We start from the raw sequence: 21,769 nt of genomic DNA on the forward strand, positions 1-21,769 counted from the left end.
TGCACCAGTTATCCAACTGGGGAATAGAGACCTCCAGTTTAATTCGGAATCCGAACCATGTGTTGTTTCTAACGACTCATCACATCGCTGAAAGGGGAAGGTTAGGCTGAGAAATCAGTGATCCGATCGAGATTCGATCCCGCGGCCTCTCGGTTTCTAGGCGCGCGCTTTACCGCCCTTTTCCGCCACAGAAAGAAAAAAATATCAGATCTAGTTGTGGCCTGCAACAATTTTTGTGTATTTTTTCTACTAATTAAAAAAAAACATGACAAACAGTGCTACAAAAAAGAAATAGACTGTCTAACAATACACCTGAAAAGGGACCCTAGCGAAAATACCAAGAGGACTGTATAATTGAAAATTTCTTTTTTCTTTGGTCGTTTTTTGTCAAGTTTACTAAAACCATGGAAACGAAAATGAAACATTCGAACAGAAAAGGGATTTCATACTTCAACCAACTCCTTGACTTTTAAATACCAGATACAGCATACTCGCAAAAGTTCTCGATAGTGTGACATCCCTTGCCATGTCCAAAAAGGCCGTAACCACATACTGGCAAAAGAGACAAGGGTCTGGGTCATACCTGCTCCCCACCACTTAATGATCAATTATGCTCGACAAGCCACATAACTGTATTGTTCTTCGTTCTGGGAAAGAAAGTTAAATGGAGATGCAGGAGAACCTCACTGGAGATTGCCGTTTCCGTTGTCCTGGCAAGAAGACCAATTGTCGGCGGAGCCAACTCCAACGTCTGTGTACGTAGGCGATCAACCGATGATATAACGTATCTGTTACACTGCAACAATTGCTTCGGTCCGTCTCACAAAGGACAATGCGAAAAAGTCGAATGTTCATGGGGAAATGATTATGAACGACTTGGTACCACTTCAATAGGAAAAATAGGTAGGCTGACAAACAACCTTACAATCTGTTTCTGAGCATAGGGACTCCACAGAAGAAGCGCGATTTGGAAACGTCCACCGACGTAAAAGAGATGCGACTGGGAAAGAATATCAACTCCCAAATAAATGGCATCAATAAAAAATTCCACAATATGCCTTAATTTATTACTTATCTTTCAAACATCTACTAGAAGGGTTAAGCTCGCAGATCGGAGACACGCAAAAAGGTGAGCTATAAGTAACTGGGGGACGCCAAGACACGTTAAAACAGTGCTGCGCATAAGTAAAGCAGAAGCCTTGGCCCGTACCGCTAGGCCACCATCCCTGAAATATATATAGAGAGAGCTCATCTATAGGTTTTGATTAATGAATTTGCACCGAGCGAGGCGGCGCAGTGGTTAACACACTGGACTCGCATTCAGGAGAACGACGGTTCAAACCCGTGATTTCTCTAAATCGTTTCGGCCAAACGCCGGGATGGTTCCTTTGCAAGGGCACGGCCGACTTCCTTCCACATCCTTCCCTAACCCGATGGGACTGATGACCTTCATGTTTAGTCCCGTCCCCCAAATCAACCAACCAATGAATTTGCGAGTATCAAAATATGTGATATAAATGACTGTATCTATTGATTGCACAGACTTAGAAGCTTAACTTTTTTACACTGCCAAGGGGCCGCTGACTTTGGTATTTGACGTAGACTTCAACGTGTTACCTCTACCGTTTCTGAGAAAAAACGTCTTAAAAGACGGACTGACGGGCAGACAGACAGGCAAGGAACGAAAAAAAGTGATATAATTACCAGTTAACAATTTTCAGTTGTTTTCCATTACTAGTACTGTGAAACACTGCTTCTTGTTAAATTTCATGAATCCAGGTCAACGGGAAGTATGCTGCAAGTTCAGATGAGTAAGTTTGCTAGTATCGAAATATGTGACATAAATGGCCGTACATTTTGTTTTCGTTGACTTAAAAGTTTCAATTTTCCACAACGGCAAAATACTACAGACCTTAGTGCGTGACTTAAATTTCAACTTGATACCACGGCCCGTTCCTGAGAAAAAGGGTTTTTAACAGCCTGACAAACACACAGGCAGCCAGGGATGCAGACAGACAACGATGTGATCCTGCAAGGGTTCTGTTTTTATCAGCTGAGGTACCGAACCATAAAAATGGCATTTTTATAGTCTTGAACCGTTTGGAAAAATTTCTGTGGACGCACAAGAATCTGTCACAAAGGAAACATGCTAACTATTGAAACTCAGGAAACTGGTGGTAGCTATCTATTCAGATTTCCAACGGAGCTGACGTTTCCTTTGTTGCACACAGTATGTCGACTAACTTAGAGGTCTGCTCGCTGCCTGAACTACAATCTCAGGCTTTTCTTCATCTTTCATTCCACACCCAAGTGAGCAGTGGAGCTGGTTGTACAGCACTCGGCTCTTTCTACACAGGGACTCCAGGTTGGAAATATCTGGGAGGGTCTTACCATTCCCTACATTTTTATTTTGTTATTTATGTATTCATTTCACCTAGCAAAATGTCCCCGGTAGCTGACTGGACTGGTCAGCGTGATGGATTGTCAATCCTCTGGTTCAAATGGCTCTGAGTACTATGGGACTTAACATCTTTGGTCATCAGTCCCCAAGAACTTAGAACAACTTAAACCTAACTAACCTAAGGACATCACACACATCCATGCCCGAGGCAGGATTCGAACCTGCGACCGTAGCAGTCGCGTCGTTCCGAACTGCGCGCCTAGAACCGCGAGACCACCGCGGACGGCTCAATCCTCTGGGCCCGGGTTCGATTCCCGGCAGGGTCGGGGAAATTTCTCCGCCCAGGGACTGGGTGTTGAGCTGTCCTCATCGTCATCCTATCATCCTCATCAACTGCAGGTCGCGGACGTGGCGTCAAATTGAAAGACCGGCACCCAGCGAACGGTCTGCCGACGGGGGCCCTAGCCATACGATTAAATAAAATAAAATAAATAACTTAGTAAAATCATCCTCATTGCGAAACTATGAAATACATATCTTTTTGCTGTTTTAGAGCCTAGCAAGCTGATTAAAACCTCAAATGGAGCTTCCCACGATTGTAAAAACTAGTTGACAGTTATGATGAGAATTCTGGAGATTGTATCCTTGCAGAAATTACGCGTCTAAGAAGATTTAGGTAGGCTATCAGAGTTCCATCAAAAGATTCTCTTGTTTGGACACCTTTAAGATCCTTATAGTTCATGGTTGAACACGACTTTTCTGAATCTGTTCCCATCCTCCTTTTGACTTAAAGATTTTCTTAACTTTTTATGTTTCGGTAGCGTTATGTGAGAGGAGCTTTCCAAAACTTCTGCTAATGAAGAATTTTCTTAGGCCCACAATCAGTCAAGCTCGACTCTCTAGGTTGTCATTTTTGTCGATTAGAAAAAGTTCAGCTAAATGTATCGATTTTGATGACGCGATTTCAAAATTCGCAGCAGAAAATGTGAGAAGCTACGCATAAAGCCACTAATCACTGTGAAGATCTTTTGTTATTTGTACTGCTTCATTAATATTCAATTGATCTTATGACTTATAAAAATGCGTTTTATGTTTTGTTTCCATTCATAAGAATTGTTTACAACATAGTCAACTTTTCTTATTAACCAATTGTATAAAACAAAATTGCGTCATCAAAAGACTGTCAAAATATCTGTTTACAGGGTTTGCCCAAAAATACGAAAACACCGCGAGAGAATGCATTCATGAACATAAACGCAAATCCTTGCCAAGTGGTTCTAGGCGCTGCAGTCCGGAACCGCGGGACTGCTACGGTCGCAGGTTCGAATCCTGCCTCGGGCATGGACGCGTGTGATGTCCTTAGGTTAGTTAGGTTTAAGTAGTTCTAAGTTCTAGGGGACTGATGACCTAAGATGTTAAGTCACATAGTGCTCAGAGCCATTTGAACCATTTGAACCTTGCCAAGCCTGCAGGTTGTCTGTATTTAGCAACGAGCAGCACCTAGGCTATGTCCTCATACGTTGCAAGTGTCAGTCGAGGTCAGAGCAGTGTTCTATGTATTGTGAGCGAAAGACGCTGGAGCCAAGTGAATTCGAACGCGGGAAAATTGCTGGTGCTCGTATGGTAGGCGCTTCAGTCATCAAGGGGGACGAAGTGTTTGGTGTTTCAAGAGGCACCATACCGAAGATTTAGATCGCATACAGGGATGAAGGAAAAACTTTATCTGCGAAGTACACTACTGGCCATTAAAATTTCTACATCACGAAGACGACGCGCTACAGACGCGAAATTTAACCGACAGGAAGAAGATGCTGTGATATGTAAATGATTAGCGTTTCAGAGCATTCACACAAGGTCGGCGCCGGTGGTGACACCTACAACGCTGACATGAGGAAAGTTTCCAACCGATTTCTCATACACAAACAGCAGTTGACCGGCGTTGCCTGGTGAAACATTGTTCAAATGGTTCAAATGGCTCTGAGCACTATGGGACTTAACGTCGGAGGTCATCAGTCCCCTAGAACTTAGAGCTACTTAAACCTAACCAACCTAAGGACAGACATCCATGCCCGAGGCAGGATTCGAACCTGCGACCGTAGCGGTCGCGCGGTTCCAGGCTGAAGCGCCTAGAACGGCTCGGCCACACCGGCCGGCTGAAACGTTGTTGTGATGTATCGTGTAAGGAGGAGAAATGCGTACCATCACGTTTCCGACTTTGATACAGGTCGGATTGTAGCCTATCGCGATTGCGGTTTATCGTATCGCGACATTACTGCTCGCGTTGGTAGAGATCCAATGTCTGTTAGCAGAATATGGATTCGGTGGGTTCATGAGGGTAATACGGAACGTCGTGCTGGATCCCAACGAGGCGGTCCCTGAGTCAACAGATGGGGACGATTGCAAAACAACAACCATCTGTACAAACAGTTCGACGACGTTTGCAGCAGCATGGACTATCAGGTCGGAGACCATGGCTGCGGTTACCCTTGACGCTGCATCACAGACAGGAGGGCCTCCGATGGTGTACTCTACCACGAACCTGGGTGCACGAATAGCAAAATGTCATTCGATCCCTGCGAAACCCTTCATTTCATCAGGATAATGCACGACCACATGTTGCAGGTCGACTGCTGCCGTGGCCAGCACATTCTCCAGATCTCTCACAAAATGAAAACGTCTGGTCAATGGTGTCCGAGCAACTAGGTCGTCAGAATACGCCAGTCACTATTCTTGATGAACTGTGGTATTGTGTTGAAGCTGCATGGGCAGCTGTACCTGTACACGCCATCCAAGCTCTGTTTGACTCAATGCCCAGGCGTATCAAATCCGTTATTACGGCCACAGGTGGTTGTTCTGGGTGCTGATTTCTCAGGATCTATGCACCCAAATTGCCGGAAAATGTAATCACATGTCATTTCTAGTATAATATATTTGTCCAACGAATACCCGTTTATCATCTGCATTTCTTCTTGGTGTAGCAATTTTAATGGCCAGTAGTGTAACTGTTGAGTGATCGTTCTAGACAGTTATTGAAGAGTATTATGACGAAAAATGAGAGGACTGCTGCAAAAATCATTGCAGAACTGTACGTCTCACTCGCGGTTTCTGTCAGTACCAAAACAACACGAAGGGAAAAGCTGGTAACTGCAGAGCAAGCTGTGATTCCAAAATCACCTATCAGTGTCGCAAATGCCCGTAACAGGGAGACCTGGTGCCTAAGACAGGAAACCTGGACCACACAACAAAATAAGAAATACATTTGGTCGGATGAGTCTTGTTTCACATTTGTTCCGACTTCTGGCAGAGTTCACGTCCCGAGAGCATGGCTTTGGTGATGGTTTGGGCTGCCACATCGTGGTATTCTATGGCCCCCGTGGTTACTCTGCAAGGTGCCATTAATGCCAAGGACTAATTTTGGGTGATCTTGTCCGTCCCAGGGTACAATGTTTGTTTCCCAATAGTGAAGATGTGTTCGCAGACGACAGGGCCACTGTTCGCACAGAACCCATCGTCGAGGACTGGTTTTGTGAGCATGAGGAGAAATTGTCGCAACCCCCTGGCCACCACGATCACGAGATCTCAATATTATTGAACCTTTGAGGTGTACTTTGGAGAGATGGCTGCGTGTTCTCTATCCTCATCGATCATCGTTACCTAAACATGCGACTATTTTGCAGGAAGAATGGTATGAGATTCCGTTCGAAACCGCACAGGACCTGCATTCTACATCTACATTTACATCATTACTCTGCAATTCACATTTAAGTACTTGGCAGAGGGTTCATCGAACCACAATCATACTATCTCTCTACCATTCCACTCCCGAACAGCGCGCGGGAAAAACGAACACCTAAACCTTTCTGTTCGAGCTCTGATTTCTCTTATTTTATTTTGATGATCAACCTACCTATGTAGGTTGGGCCCAACAAAATATTTTCGCATTCGGAAGAGAAAGTTGGTGACTGAAATTTCGTAAATAGATTTCGCCGCGACGAATAACGTCTTTGCTTTAATGACTTCCATCCCAACTCACGTATCATATCTACATCACTCTCTCCCCTATTACGTGATAATACAAAACGAGCTGCCCTTTTTTGCATCCTTTCGATGTCCTCCATCAATCCCACCTGGTAAGGATCCCACACCGCTCAGCAGTATTCTAACAGAGGACGAACGAGTGTAGTGTAAGCTGTCTCTTTAGTGGACTTGTTGCATCTTCTAAGTGTCCTGCCAATGAAACGCAACCGTTGGGTCGCCTTCCCCACAATATTATCTACGTGGTTTTTCCAACTGAAGTTGTTCGTAATTTTTACACCCAGGTACTTGGTTGAATTGACAGCCTTGAGAATCGTACTATTTATCGAGTAATCGAATTCCAACGGATTTCTTTTGAAACTCATGTGGATCACCTCACACTTTTCGTTATTTAGCGTCAATTGCCACCTGCCACACCATACAGCAATCTTTTCTATATCGCTTTGGAACTAATACTGGTCTTCGGATGACCTTACTAGACGGTAAATTACAGCATCATCTTTGAACAACCTAAGAGAACTGCTCAGATTGCCACCCAGGTCATTTATATAGATCAGGAACAGCAGAGGTCCCAGGTCGCTTCCCTGGGGAACACCTGATATCACTTCAGTTTTACTCGATGATTTGCCGTCTATTACTACGAACTGCGACCTTCCTGCCAGGAAATCACGAATCCAGTCGCACAACTGAACCGATACCCCGTAGGCCCGCAGCTTGATTAGAAGTCGCTTGTGAGAAACGGTGTCAAAAGCTTTCCGGAAATCTAGAAATGTGTGAGATGAGTGAAAGCTGTTTTTAATGCGAACTGGTTTCCTATTCCTTACCAGACATGGTAACGTCTTGTATTTTTAGTGTTTCCATATTTTTGTCCCATACCTGTAGCTACGCCACTGCCGAAAGGGAAGCTCCGCCAGTGACAACAGATGAAGTTTTAATCTCCTCTTCGATGCAGAGTGATTCCGAATAAGGAAGGGAAACCTGCCGAAAACCTTGGTCGGAGCCATGAAACTAAAGCTATTTTTAATTTGTTTACGTGGCAACTTTACGCAGTATGACCAAGGTGACTTCGCGGTGGCATTTGCGTATAAGATTTTTTCAGTGTCGAAGTCGAATCCTGTGTGGTCTAAAATTCTATCTTTCAAAGATATTTCTCCTTTTCCAACGAGTAAACTTTATATCATATTATCCCAGATGAAAATCAAGATCTAAATGTGTGTGTGTGCGTGCGTGTGTGTGTGTGTGTGTGTGTGTGTGTGTGTGTGTGTGTGTGTGAATAACTGTAGTGGGATCCGAGTTGGCGTCGCAGCCCTGCCCGAAGTCTATTTCGACTCCCAACGTTCGCTACGTCCTTTGACGCACATTTATTTTCTGCACACATGCCGTCATTCTGTGAACTGCAGACACTTCCTCGATATTTTCCGACTCTGAGGCATGAGGTAGACACGCATCTCATCACCCATCTCAGTTGTCAGAACCATAAAATAACATGCAAGTGTGCTCTCTGATTGGCTGTTCTTCGGAACTGAAACGTGTCTATTGACAGCGGCTTCGTCCGCTAGCATCAGAAGTTGACCTATTCTAGCCGCGTTCATTTATTTTATAGCAGCAGATTTCGTGCTTTTATATGTTCTTAACTTTTATTTTATTGCTTGTTTTGTTTTCTTATAAAATTGCGAAAGTTCTACACGGACTTGATTTTTTTCTTTGAGACTTCTTCCACAAGAGACCCTATATCTAAAAACGAAAAAATTATTTGTTTTACAATACCTGTAAAAAAAAGAACAACATAAAAACAATCATGCAGTTTTCAAACTGAAAATTGCTTCAACAATGACTGGTACTTAAAAGGAAAACGAGAACCGCGGGATGAATCAAAGAAAATACATGTATGGTGTTTCAAATATGTTTTGTTGCGTTTGTACGTACTTATTTCCTCAAGCAAGTAAGTGTTATATTTTGGTATGTTTGTGCAAGATCCCAGTGGTGTGTAGAACTGACCATTCCACCTCTGTAAGAACAACCCTTATGAATTTTACTGTTATAATTAATAAACCCAACTATCGTTGCTGATTCCTTAATGTTGAAACCATATACCGATCTTTTGTAAGAACAACCATTTTATCATTTTTCAGTACTAGGCTATCAGCGATGCATTGTTAACGTTAACGTACTACATGTCTCTATGAACAATAGCCAATCACGGAACACAGTAGTCCTGTCCTGTTCTGATCCATGCAGAGGAAGTAAACATTTGCTCATCAATGCTCGTAGAGGATACCGGGAGTCGAACTCTGGTATATGCAACACAATTTTTTCTGAAAGCAAGTTGGTTTTATTCAGGATTACGCTACACCATATTATTCCTCACTCTTTTAGCTACAAAACCTATTTTTGAACACAATCTCCGTCCAACACGATGGCCTTACGCCACTTAACTGGGAGGGCGTGCATGGCCCCATTGTACCACTCTACCGGTCGGCGACGGAACCAACGTCTTGCTGCATCAGTAATCTCGCCATCATCCGCGTACTACTTCCCAAGAAGTTCATCTTTCATTGGGCCAACAGATGGAATTCGGAAGGTGCGAGATCCGGGCTGTTGGTTGAATGACAAAGAACAGTCCAAACAAGTTTTCTGAGCTCCTCTCAGGTGCGCAGACTCGAGGAGACCTTGCGTTGTCATGGAGAAGTAGACGTTCCTTTGCATTTTTGTGGCGTCAAACACGGTGAAGTCGTTTCTTCAGTTTCACAGCTATGTGCTGCCTACTGGCACGCGGGAGATCGGACGGGTTTGCGCGACATTGTTGATGATGACAGACGCCTCGCCCAACCACTCACTGGGCTCTTGTTCACTGCCAGGTCTCTACAAGCGCCTATAAATATCTGCACTGCTCTGGTTTTTCGCCAAAAGAAACTCAACGACAGCTCTCTACTTGGAACGCAACTGCATTATAGACGCCATTTTGAATGCTACGTATAGCGCTGCCACCTGTCGGAAGTTCATGAAATAATAGGGACTGAAGCGGTTTATATTCATCGATGTCGCACAACAAATTCTCCATTTTCTAAACCAAAAATGACCGAGAAAAATAATGTGTTGCTTTACTTATTGAACGTCCCTCGTAAATAGTGGTGCGACAACGATACGTTATGGTCTAAAATAATTCCGATCCCTCGGTTCCGACCAAAGTTTTCAGGGACATTGTCCTTGTTTGTAAAGAACAGGGTGACAATTGTTGAACTATATGAAAAGTTACGGCTTGCACATACTTTATTGAACATGTAAACGTCACTACAGATATACGGATTTATGTTACGACATGTTCGATATGCCTGCCACCGTCGGCGATGATGTGGTGCAGGTGAATAGCAAAATTCTGCATGACCCGCTGAAGTGTCGGGATATTGATGTTGTCGATGATCTCCTGAATGGCTAGTTTCGGCTCAGCGACGATTTTGAGGTTATTGCTGTACACTTTGTCTTTAATATAGCCCCGCAGAAAGGAGTCGCAAGTTTTCTGATCCGAAGAGGCCGGCCGCTGTGACCGAGCGGCTCTAGGCGGTAAGGTCTGTAACCACGCGACTGCTGCGCTCGCAGGTTATAATCCTGCCTCGGGCATGGGTGTGTGTGATGTCCTTAGGTTAGTTAGGTTTAAGTAGTTCTAAGTTCTAGGGGACTGATGACCTAAGATGTTAAGTCCCATAGTGCTCAGAGCCATTTGAACCATTTGAACATCCGAAGGATGTGGCGGCCAAACGAAGCACGTGCCAATGGTGGCCTCTGGGTATCCCAGAATCAAAATGCGGTCCCCAACGTGTTCCTCCAGGACATTAAACACTCTCTGCTTCGATGGGGTCGACCTTCGTCTTGTGTGAACTACATATTGTCGAAATCAGGGTCACTTTGGATAATGCGGATGAAATCATCTTCCAGAACTTTCACGTACCGTTCGGTAGTCATGGTGGCTTCAAGGAATATTGCACCAATTATTCCGTGACTCGACACAGCACACCACACAGTCACCTGTTGCAGGTGAAGAGACTTCTCGATCGCCAAATGCGGATTCTCAGTTCCCCAAATGCACCAATTCTGCTTACTGACGAACCCATTCAAATGAAAGTGGGTTTCGTCCCTAAACCAAACCATACTGTGCATACTGATTCCCACCATGCCCCGAGGCCAAATATGCAGTTTGAACGTCCAGACGCCAACTGTTCAGAAGTAATGATGATTTTAGTTGCTATAGTTCAATAAATGTCAACCTGTATTTGTAAAATCCACTCAAAAATATTCCCAACTGAGACTGCCTACTGGCTCATTGTCAACTCGGTCGGATTTAATTGAAAAAACCCTACAATGATTCGATATGTAAAACAGCTCACATTGCCCACTAGACAAAGAACTAAAATATAAAGAACCAGTGGAGACATCTTCCTGTCGGAGCACAGGAAAGGTTAATATGTTAGTCTTTAAAAGACTCTGGCAGAAAAGTGGGGAACCAAAAATTTTGGCAGGAAACATTTCGCACTCTTCTAACACAGACCATTCTAAAGCCTTTTATCCAGTCTCTCTTTGTAGCCAAGTCTTCTTACTCAGCATTTACCTCTCCCTGCCACTGAATACATGTTTCTCTCCCACTGTCTGCTTTTTCTCCCACTGCCACTGTGTTCTCTCGCACACTGTTTCTTTTTGTCCACTACCATTGTCTGCGCTATATCTCGGCGGCTCACATATATTCACGAATTTAAAATTTCAGTGCCAAATGCGCCCTCCTCGTGTTAAAGTTCGCGGGTCTGGGAGAAGGTTCCTACATCCCCCCCCCCCTCCCCTCACACCAAGTCTATATATAGTCTCCAGTCATCAGAATTTTTCATTTGTACTGTCTTCTCTCCCTTTTGTTCTCACTGCTGTCATTTCTAGCCTTCTATCTTTCCTTTTTACTGCCATGCCTCTCACTGACCATCAAAATCTCCTCTCTCTGTGGCTCCCACTGCTATTTCCACATGCATCTCTCTTTCTATTTCAGTGCCACTTTCCCTCCCACTGACACTGTCCCCTCTCTATTTCAACTTCTCTCTGCTACAATCTTCCAGCACAGAAAATCCCGAAATTGTTCACTTGCCAAAATTTTTGATGAGAAAGGATGGATTGAGGATTCAGGCACCTAGTTTCCCACTTTTCTGTCAGTCGTTTAAATAGAAACATATTCGCCCTTTTTGTGCACTGACAGGAGCATTTTTCCGCTGGTATCCACTCTTTGCTGATTGTAGAGACGAATTATATAGGTCAGTAAGGTTTTGACAGTTTTTTATATACTTCGGCTCATTTATGTACTTTGATACATTTAAACAACAAATAAGTACGCACAAGATAAGTTAATCACAAAAGCATTTGTTCTGCTTTTTTCTGGAATGATTAAAATTCATCGAAAACGCCCGACTTGTGAAAGAAAGAGTTAAAATGTTATTAGAAATATTTTTCTGAATCTGCAGTCTTTCCCATTTCACATATTTTTTGAAAGTCATGTTAAATTTTTTCCAGGCACATTAAGACACATTTTAGCCCACGTTTGTCACCATACTAGCGCTTTGGGCTTATTTGTATAGGAGTGAAGTGCTCTTTATACAGAAAAGTGAGTCAATACATAATTTTTTTGGAGAAGAAAATCCTGACTAGTTTGGTAACCTCAGAGCTCTTATGAAGACCCTAGAACCCTTGCCATGTGTGCTATACATCAGTTAAAACTACATTTATGGCTCAGACCCGATATTACGAGAGTTCAATGAAAAGTAATGCCTCCACCTTCGTTAACTTGGTATGGATGGGAATAATTTAATAAATGAAACGCAGAAATAATCCTTAGAATGTGATCTTTAAGTACCAATATTCATTTTTCCACAGTTGGATACATTTCTGCCAGCTGTCACAATTGAATAGATAAAGGCGTCACCTTCGTTCTCGTAACGCGAGAGGAGTTCCTGGCAAATTTCAAGTCTGTGCACTTTCTTTTTTGCAGTCAGCATCCGGGGTACCCATGGTGCACAGATCTTCCGACAGCCAAGCAAAGCAATAACGTGACCCACACGTTCTTGTGAAATGCCAGTTGTGCTTGCAGTTTCTCTCTGAGTGATACGACGATCGTCCTGAACCAATCTGTCAGCATGCCAAAGGAGTCCAACTCTTTGTTTGTCTTACAGGTAGATGTTCCCGCCTCAACATCTTGAAACTTACTCGCCCAACGACACATAGTACTTACATCAACACAATAATCATAAAGTGCTTTCATTCTCTGATGAATCTCCTTTGGGGTGACAGCTTCTGCTGTCAAGAATTAAATGACTGCACGTTGCTTAAATCGCATTGACCGACCGTCTGCGCAGGGTTCCATACTTTACACTATAGCAACACAACCGTTCAATGCTAAGGCTTCCCACTAACCGGAGCTACAGAGAAGAAGCTACAGAACAAGCCAGTACCTCGAGCATACCAATGCTGCCAACTGTCAACCCTCGTATTTTATGTGCACAAATACGGTCACCTTTGGATCTCCCTAATGGATAATGACATCGAAAAAAAGTTCCGAAGTTCCGTAAGAATATCATCTTAAGAATATAAGGTAAAAATCTCGAGGTTTTGCCATGAACAGAAATTATGAAGTGAACATCCCGACAATGAGTACTTCTCGTAACCAAAAATCATGGTTTTGCAGGGATTTCTCAGGAACCGCCCATGAACGAATGGTACTTTTGTAAGCTGCCTAAGGTTCACCCCAGACCGCACCTAATGCAAAAGAAGCAACCGATTTGTTCAATTTGCCTGGGATGGAGGAAGTGTATAACGTTTGAATTTTGTTCCTCACTCTAGGGTAGCTACAGTACGTCTGTTTTTCCGACAGGTATACAAATGGTCGCTAGTTCAAGGGCTGTCCAAAACAGTTGACACCTTATCGCTGTGGTCAAGTGATCAATAGACCCCGAGTTATTATGATCCATCTGAAAACCGTTTTTTCGAACATGGCTTTTTGCGACATACTGGTACCGTGCGCAAAAGTGACATCGTTAACTGGGATGAAAACCTGAAAATGTGCAGCCAATCAACTGCATATTAGAATATTCCATAACATTGTTTGGAAGTACGTCCCTAGCTATTTTCAGCGCAGCAAGAGGAACAACACATTACGTATTTTAATACAGCCAATACATGGAGCGGATAAGGTAGCGCTAGAAGAAACGGAACTGAAAATGTTGTGTTTCTCTTATTTTTTCTTATTTTACATCTGAGAGCCGAACAGGTCGAGGAAGTCTTAAAGCAAAAATTCCATCCTATGGTCGTTAGGTGCGAAAAAAATTTTAGAATGCCTTGGTTCTAAGAACAAATGAAATTTTTTTATACATATTTGGCAGCTATTTTCTAACTATTTGCGATTTGATTGCCCTGTAGCTTATTGGATTTGCCCTAACCGTTTTTTAATTATTTTAATTTAAAGATTTTGTATTCACTGAAACATGAATTTGACTAGAAAACATTTCTGGGCTGTTTTAATTTCTTTTTTTTTTTAAGAGTTTAAATCGTCATTAGAACCTAAAGAATGTGAAAACAGGTTCAGAAACGCATTTGGTGAAGAAGCCCTATCTAAGACAAAAATTAAATCCAAAACATTTTACACCTACAGTTAGACAAGAGAAAACTTTGTTGTCGATGGACTCCACATATACTGACAACCGATCAAAAACAACGACACACCGACTACAGCAGAAAAATTCTGGAAATTTGGTTGGGGTTGTCGTTACTGGTGCTAAATGTTGGATTTTTTGTTGTGATCCTGATACGGAAAGTCAGTCGGCTCAGTGGGTCTCTCGCTCAGAGCCTAAGCCTACTAAAGTCCGATGAATCCGCAGAGCTAGTAACAAGATGGCTGCTATTTTTTTCTGAAATGGATCATATTGCGGCTGTAGCATTAGAATTTAGAAGTATAGTTGTTGCTGATTGGCACACAAACGTTAGTTTACTGTAAATTTTCGAAAAAGTTCGTGAAAAAGGCCCAAAAGGAAAAATAGTTTTACGTCACTACAGCTCACTGTAGCATACAGCAAAACCAACAACTGAGTATCTGAATACGCAAAAGTGAGTAACAGGAACCCACCACCATACTGCCCTGACCTGGCATCTTGTGAATTGTTTTTGTTTCGAAAAATTAAACATAAAATGCGTGGAATCACTTTCTCGCCATTACAAGAAGCAGTGGAACATTATAAAAACCTGGTTTCTGAAGTTCCGCGGGAAGAGTCACATCATTGCCATTGTTTATGGAATGCAAAAATGTAACGAAGTTATAGGGGAATATTTTAAAAAGCGATAAGATAGCTTAAAGTTTTAAAAACTAATCTTTTTTTGATTTTCTAAAAATTTACAGTGTTGCTCTCGTATCTGTTATTGATCGTTATGTCTGTCAAGCACACGAGGTCATTCGCCCCAAAACTGCATTCGGCCTTGAAATGAAACAGAAAGCCACAAACTTCTTGGTATAATTTCATCCTGTAAATAACCACATTTCGTCAGCGAAAACAGGTCCTCTGTCAGCATTATATTATGTTCATATGAACAATGTATTAGCACGTATAAAATAACGAGAAACATAACTAGAGCATCAGAAATAGTAAGTAACATGCTAACAACGCGATATGATAGTGATTTTCGTCTGAATTAATGAAAAATCGATAAATAGAAAGGTTCTATTGTTTGCAGACGAGAAACTATATAACGTATGATACATATAAAATTAGCAGCACAAAATAACTGATAGCATTATGTAAGGTATGTGAGCAATTGTATATCTATCTTATTTTCCAAATTAGTATTCTAAGCCTAATTTTCAACACAGCATTAAAGAACAACATTTCATGGCTCAGATACGTCATGTATCTTTAGTTATATATTTAACTAACGTAAAGTTTATCGTAAATTTCTGCAAAAGTTCTTCAAAGCGCAAAAAAAAAAGAAATTGCGTCACGGCAATGCATCGTCGCATACAGCAAATCTGAGTGCCCTAAAGGCCAGTAATGGATCCTCCACTACGAAACGCCATAAGGGAGCGAAATGCATCTCGTGGAAACATTCGTGTACACATTAACAAATGATCGGCTCATATCTGCTTTCCACACATCTGGCGAACGCAATCTACGTGGCTGTAGATAATTGTGTATGACTACCTTGCTAGAGATTTTTAAGCGACATTCACGCTCGGTCCTTGATTATGTTTCTGGACCTCTTTAGCAGTTATAAATCTTATATCATAATTGCTATTTGATCAAAGTCTAACTTAGCTTAACGATATACTGTCATAGAGTTTAGGTTGTCTCATTACTAGGTCTACCTGGACTTCCAACTGATGCTGCGTCTCGGATACGCAAAAGTTGTTCAAAATGTTCAGCAGCGAACCAATAAATGTCTCTGGGTTGTTTGAGGAGAACTTCTTTCGCCAAGCCTTCCAGCACCGCAGCAAGACCAACTGGAACTCCCACAGTCAGCATATTTTCTCTTGTTCGACAAAGCTTGATGCTTCCTGCTCATGACAATGAAAAGAAACTACAGTGCGGTGTGCGATGATGAAGGAAAACACGAAAAGTGAAAACAAGATCAACGCCTACAAAAAAAATTAATAGCAGAATGTAATTGGCGTCATGCGTAGGTATTTGTATTTGAAGTATTTTGTTATGTTTCTAAATCACCAAAAAGAAGAAGGAAAGTGAAAGTTTCGGCTGCATTAAATCATTAGTTTAAAGCGTGTATTTATGTGAACTCTAGGAAAACCGATAGGTTCTACGTGCGGAACTTAACGTATAGCATTCATTTCCCGTTTGTAGCGTACCTTCGTAACAAATTTACGTGATTCGAAACAACGCAAATTTGTCCTTTGACGCTCTCTTCGTTTTAGAAGATGATGTTAGTTCTTTATCAATCTGCCAGGAATAACGTGATTTACAGCGTGATATGGCTGTCTGGTCTAAACACTGTACTCGTTTAAGTATGCGACGATGAATACCAGGCAACGCTGCTATTGATCAAACACGAAACTAGGGATCACCGCCAAAACGATGTATGTAAATGACCATTTCATTGAAAAAAGGCGCACGCGTTTCATAAAACGTTCTTAAATATTCTTCTGTCGTTGAATATTGTTTCAGAATACATGCATTGATTTTATAAAAGTTTTAAAATTACGTGAACAAGCAATACGAAGCGCTGTCACAGTGCGATAACGATTTCGTATAAGTATCGATATGCCTTCTCAGTCCACAACCAGAATATCTCTGACACAGCTGTTAAAGGCTGTGTTTCACCGGCGAGCGATGTGGAGCTATTAGAACAGCAGAAATGAAGAACTGAAAAAAATAAATAGTTGATTGTTACGTAGAAATGTTATAGTACTTCTTTTTGAACTACATAACTCAGTTTGTAACTACTCGTTAGATTTGGTGGTTGCAATGGTAGCTGAACCGGAAGTTTCGGTAAATAACGTAGCAAGCAACACTTCAGATTTTTTACGAACATGATTAATTTTAAATATTATGCATGCGTATATGCTTTGCAAAAAAATAAAGTATTCCCGAAGTATTGTACTTTATATTTAATGACATCTGTCTTGTGACTACTTGTCAGAATGAGAAAAGTAGAAGCTTAAGTTTATGTTCGTATTATATTCAGTTCAAGAAGGTAATTTACGATGGTTCATAAATTCTTGCTTAATTCCAGCTGCCTTTCGGGCCACCTCCGGTGCTTCCAGATGTCACCAAGCAGCTGCAGGAGTATCTACTGTGCCCTGACAGATTACCCATACATGACTACCGCAATGCTCAAGATTTTTGGCCAAGAGTTTCGAATCCACGTTCGTTGTATCATTACGACTTGTCCCCCATCGGTACCACTCTCAAGGTACTAATTACATTCTTCCAGCAGTTTTGTAAGTTTCTTTTTCCCAGAGTGTGCAGCAGCATCCCTCACCCCCCACCCCCAAATGTTGGTTTTGGTGACAGATTGATCTGTAGTGCAGCCCAAGGTCTAGCTTTGACCTAAAGGTGACTGCTTGATTGTGAGTTGGCGAAGCCAACGAATGTGAAAGCCACATAATGATTGCGGTAATAAATTGAATGGTAGGGTGCCTAATTTTAATTTAGTTTAGTTCATTATTATCCCTTTCATCACTTATGTGATACAGAAATTTTCATAATCCTGTAAAGCATATACACAGCCCAAGTGTACAAATTAACATTTTACAATGTATAAAAAATTGAACAATATACTAATTCAGTGGCCTTATTTATGGTCTCTGAACAAGTAAATAATGATCTGACATATGTGCAGAACACTTTGAAAAACAAATTTATCACATCATTTAGAGTGAAAGGAGACTACAAACAACATATAAAATTTGCAGTGAGAACAGCATGATTCAAATGAAGTGAAGGAAATACAAGTATTAGTTAGTGATTTAGTTATTCAAAATATTCCTCTCCGTTATAAAAACAAGTAGTTTTGTAAATTCTAACTTAATTTCTCCCTCATATTCCACTCCCTTGAAGCAAATTAGCAGAGCATTATCCAACTTTAGTCCATAACGACTCCACACTGTTCTGGAAAATGGAAGGGGGAGGGGGTCCAATCATGACTTTTACCCTTGCTATTACAAACATACCAGACATATGCCACAAGAAGCCAGTCTCCTGTGTGTTGCAAGTAATTTTAATATGCAGTGGTGTATGTTATAGATTAGTAGCTATGTTCATAACCATTCTGGATTTTTTAGCACACTAAATAAATCTCATTTGAGATATTTAGATGTGGGCAGTATCTTTGTATATAAAATTAGGAGTACCTCATAAGTACAAAAAAATTGAAGTACTCCCTGTTATAAAGACAATTCCCATATTGTGTAGATCAGATAATCTGATGTTGGGGAGAGGAGTCAGCCACAGAAGTATAGCACATTGTACTCAGTAATGTGTTCTGCTAGTAGGCAGAGAACTTTACTGTGTACCTCAGTTTGACAGTGGCCTTTCTTTCAGGTATACAGTTGTTTGCTGTTCATGTCCATATACAAGAGGCAGTGCAGGAAGGGGCTCTTTCACAGTTGGTTGAAAGTGGTTGTTGAGAGTTTAAGGGAGATTTATGGATGTTACTTGGAGGGCAGTGCCTCCCTGTGAAGGCCTTAATATCTCCATCAAGGGATTGATCCATAGGCAACTAGACAATATTGGAGCCATTTTTTAGTGTGGGCGAAGGTACTGTTTATGATTGATGGGCTTTCTAAGAGAAAACTGAATTTTGCACATTCAAAAAGTCTATTTAAGTATACCTCTTAAATAGTACACACTACTACAGCTGCCACCCATTCCATACCATCAGTCCATTCCATATAGTCCAGCCACCCATGGGTGTCGCATCTGTAGTGATGTACTGTCCATCTTCAAATATACCAAGGGTCTCATTGAGGCCTTCACAGTTCAAAATTACCCATTCAGCATTGTACTGAAACAGATCTTCCATTCCTTATCCCTCCAGTCATCTACCACCTCCTACATACTCACCATCCAGCCACAGAGGAGCACTCTGCTCATGACTCAGTACGACCCAGGACTGGAGCAACTGAATTCCATTCTCCTCCAGGCTTTCAACTACCTCTCATTATGCCCTGAAATGAGGAATATTCTACCCATTATCCTTTAGCCCCACCCACTGTGGTATTCTGCCACAAACCAAACCTATGTAATACCTTCATCCAGCTCTACTCCTACCCTACTCCCAACCCCATGCCTCATGACTCATATTCCTGCAATAGACCTAGGTGTGAGACCTGCCTCATATGTCCTCCCACTACCATCTGCTTCAGTCCAGTTACAGGCCTCTCTTATCCAACTAGAGGCAGGGCCACCTGTGAAATCAGACATGTGATCTAAAGCCAAGCTGCAACTACTGTGCTGCTTTCTACAAGGGCATGTTATTCAACAAGCTGTTTGTCCGCATGAATGGCCACCAAAAAATTGTGGCCAAGAGACATCTGGACCACCCATTTTCTGAAAGTGCTGCACGACATAATGTGCTTCTCTTCAAAGACTGTTTCAGAGCCTGTGTCATCTGTATCCTTCCTACCCACACCAGCTATTCTGACCCACACAGGGAGCTCTCCCTGCAGCATATCCTCCCTTCCTGTCACCTCCTTCTCCCTCCCCCCCTCCCCCCTTTCCTCCTACCCATCTCTCTTACCTTAACATTTGCTAGTCCCTCTCCTTCACCTACCTATCCCCTTCCCTGCTCCAACTCCAATACTATACAGCCTTCCACTCCTTCAATGCACCAACTAGTCCTTTCTTCCCCTTCTCTACGACTCTTCTTTGCCACTGCCCTTCCTCCCGTAACCTGTTGACTGAACCCAGTAGGCCTACCCTATCATCACCACATCCGTGCATGCACTCACAAGCAATGCTACACTTTTCCCCACCCCTACCCTGCTCTCCGTCCCGCATCCCTACCTGCTATCCCTCCATCTCCCTGCCCCAGCCTCCGCCTTGCCATCACCACCCCCAGACCCCCAGACTGCTTTCCCATCAACTGCAGTTGCTGTATGCAGTTTGGCTTCAGCAGCCAGAGGCATGCGAGTTGTGCTTCCTTAAGTGTGTGGTTGTGTTTTGTACCTCACAAGAAGGCCTTTTGGGTGAAAACTCAAATGTATAGCAGTCTTTTGTTGTTCCTATCTTCAAATCAGTGTCTTATCAGCATGGTAAGTAGCAATCTATCCTTTTTGTAATTCATTTGGCTTCAAACAGATCTCGAAGAGCAGAAGAGAATTTTATGTAAAAACCCACTTTGCCTTAATTAATTCCATAAAAGTTTTTGGTGGTTGTGGTGGTGACGGTGATTTCGTGTGGCCAGGCAGGTCAGTTTAGCAACTTGTTTGTCCCTAACCAATCCAGTTATCCAAGTGGGGTAGGTGACCAACAGTTGAACTTGGAATCCAAACCATGTGTCATTGAGAGGCAGAGTAAAAAAATCTATGGTCCGACTGGGTTTTGATCTTGCAACTTTTGGGTTTCCAGTCACATGCCTCATTTCTAGGCCACCATGCCCAATGGTATAGCAGATACATAATGAAAAAATGGGCAACCTAAATGCTTGAATCATGTTATACAAGATATGTATGACATGGTATCTCACACATCAGTACCACCCCACAGGTGTCACAGTTGGCAGTGGAATTGCAAGTTTCTGTCAAGTGGTGATAGTGGCTGTGCAAAATCCGGCAAACCCAATGGTGCCTCCTGTGGCTCTGGACCTACTAGCACCCTCTGTCACCGCAGTATAGGACAACTGGCAGCGGCCACATAGCCCATTCACACTTGGAGTCTCTTCGTTATGTGATGCTATGCAGATGCTGCCAATTGCAGCTCTAGCACCGTTGTTCGTGCTTTAGTTCAGAGAGGCTCTTCCTTGTTGACATTGAAAGCTGGATACTGTTTCTTACTGCATTCGTTGCAATGACACTCTGTACACATGGGAAATGTAAGTTAAGTATATCTTCTGTACTGTGTTACCTTGTTCGCTAAGCATTTCAGTGCCTGTTTAGCTTTCCTACAACAACAGTTGCTGCACTACTGTGCAACCCACCTGTCCTTACCATTGTATATGAAGTTGTACACAACACATGCAAAGACAAAAATTGTTTACATCCGGCATAAGTTAATAGGAGAAATTCTGATTAATCGAAAAGTATACCAAGGTTACAGAATTAGTAACTGTAAGGAATATGTGCACCTGGAGTGTTCTTAAATAACACTAAATACATAAATACTATGCTTTTTTCAGATAATTAGTTCATCATACAGGATGATGTAGATGAGCTTCAGAAAACATTATGTGCACAAATATCATTTCTAAAAGATATATAATTTTGTTATGTAGGACAAAAGCAAAAGTTATGTTGTGGCAAGGAAAATACACATCAACCAATGGAACAAGTTTCATCTTTCACTAATCTGGGTTGTGATTTAATTGAAGTGAAGAAAAAGTTTCATCCATTTCAATACATGTGTGAAACAATTCTGCAAACATGAAAGGGTACTGTGAGAGAAGAGACTTGAACTTAAATTTTCTAAAATTATGACTTGTCGACATTAGTGTACTGAATCGAGATTTGGTTGAATAAAACAAATTATTGAAAGATAATCCCTAATAGACAAAAATATAATAAATAGTAAGCCAGCAATTAAGTATATTCTCATTGAATGATAGAATTTCCCAACATGATAGAAATTGGGAAAAATCACATTTTAGAAGGGAGGT

At 41.9% G+C, this 21,769-nt stretch overlaps 2 protein-coding genes across 2 annotated transcripts in view; one reads left to right on the plus strand and one right to left on the minus strand.

Moving 5' to 3' along the window:
- The window catches only part of LOC126267356 (titin-like), a 548,344-nt gene extending 531,865 nt beyond the window's left edge, over positions 1–16,479 (minus strand). The window contains exons 1-2 of the mRNA XM_049972489.1: positions 16,305–16,479; positions 15,810–15,998 (exon numbers count right to left, since the gene is read on the minus strand). Of these exons, the coding sequence (XP_049828446.1) occupies positions 15,810–15,966 (157 nt within the window). The 5' untranslated portion in view covers positions 15,967–15,998; positions 16,305–16,479. The remainder of the gene's footprint in view (positions 1–15,809; positions 15,999–16,304) is intronic.
- Positions 16,480–16,726: 247 nt separating this feature from the next.
- The window catches only part of LOC126365886 (helicase SKI2W), a 155,122-nt gene continuing 150,079 nt past the window's right edge, over positions 16,727–21,769 (plus strand). Inside the window, exons 1-2 of the mRNA XM_050008586.1 lie at positions 16,727–16,944; positions 17,189–17,368. Coding sequence (XP_049864543.1) covers positions 16,921–16,944; positions 17,189–17,368 — 204 coding nt within the window. The 5' untranslated portion in view covers positions 16,727–16,920. The remainder of the gene's footprint in view (positions 16,945–17,188; positions 17,369–21,769) is intronic.

The sequence above is a fragment of the Schistocerca gregaria genome, chromosome 4 (assembly GCF_023897955.1).
Source record: "Schistocerca gregaria isolate iqSchGreg1 chromosome 4, iqSchGreg1.2, whole genome shotgun sequence".
Taxonomy (NCBI): Eukaryota; Metazoa; Arthropoda; class Insecta; order Orthoptera; family Acrididae; genus Schistocerca; species Schistocerca gregaria.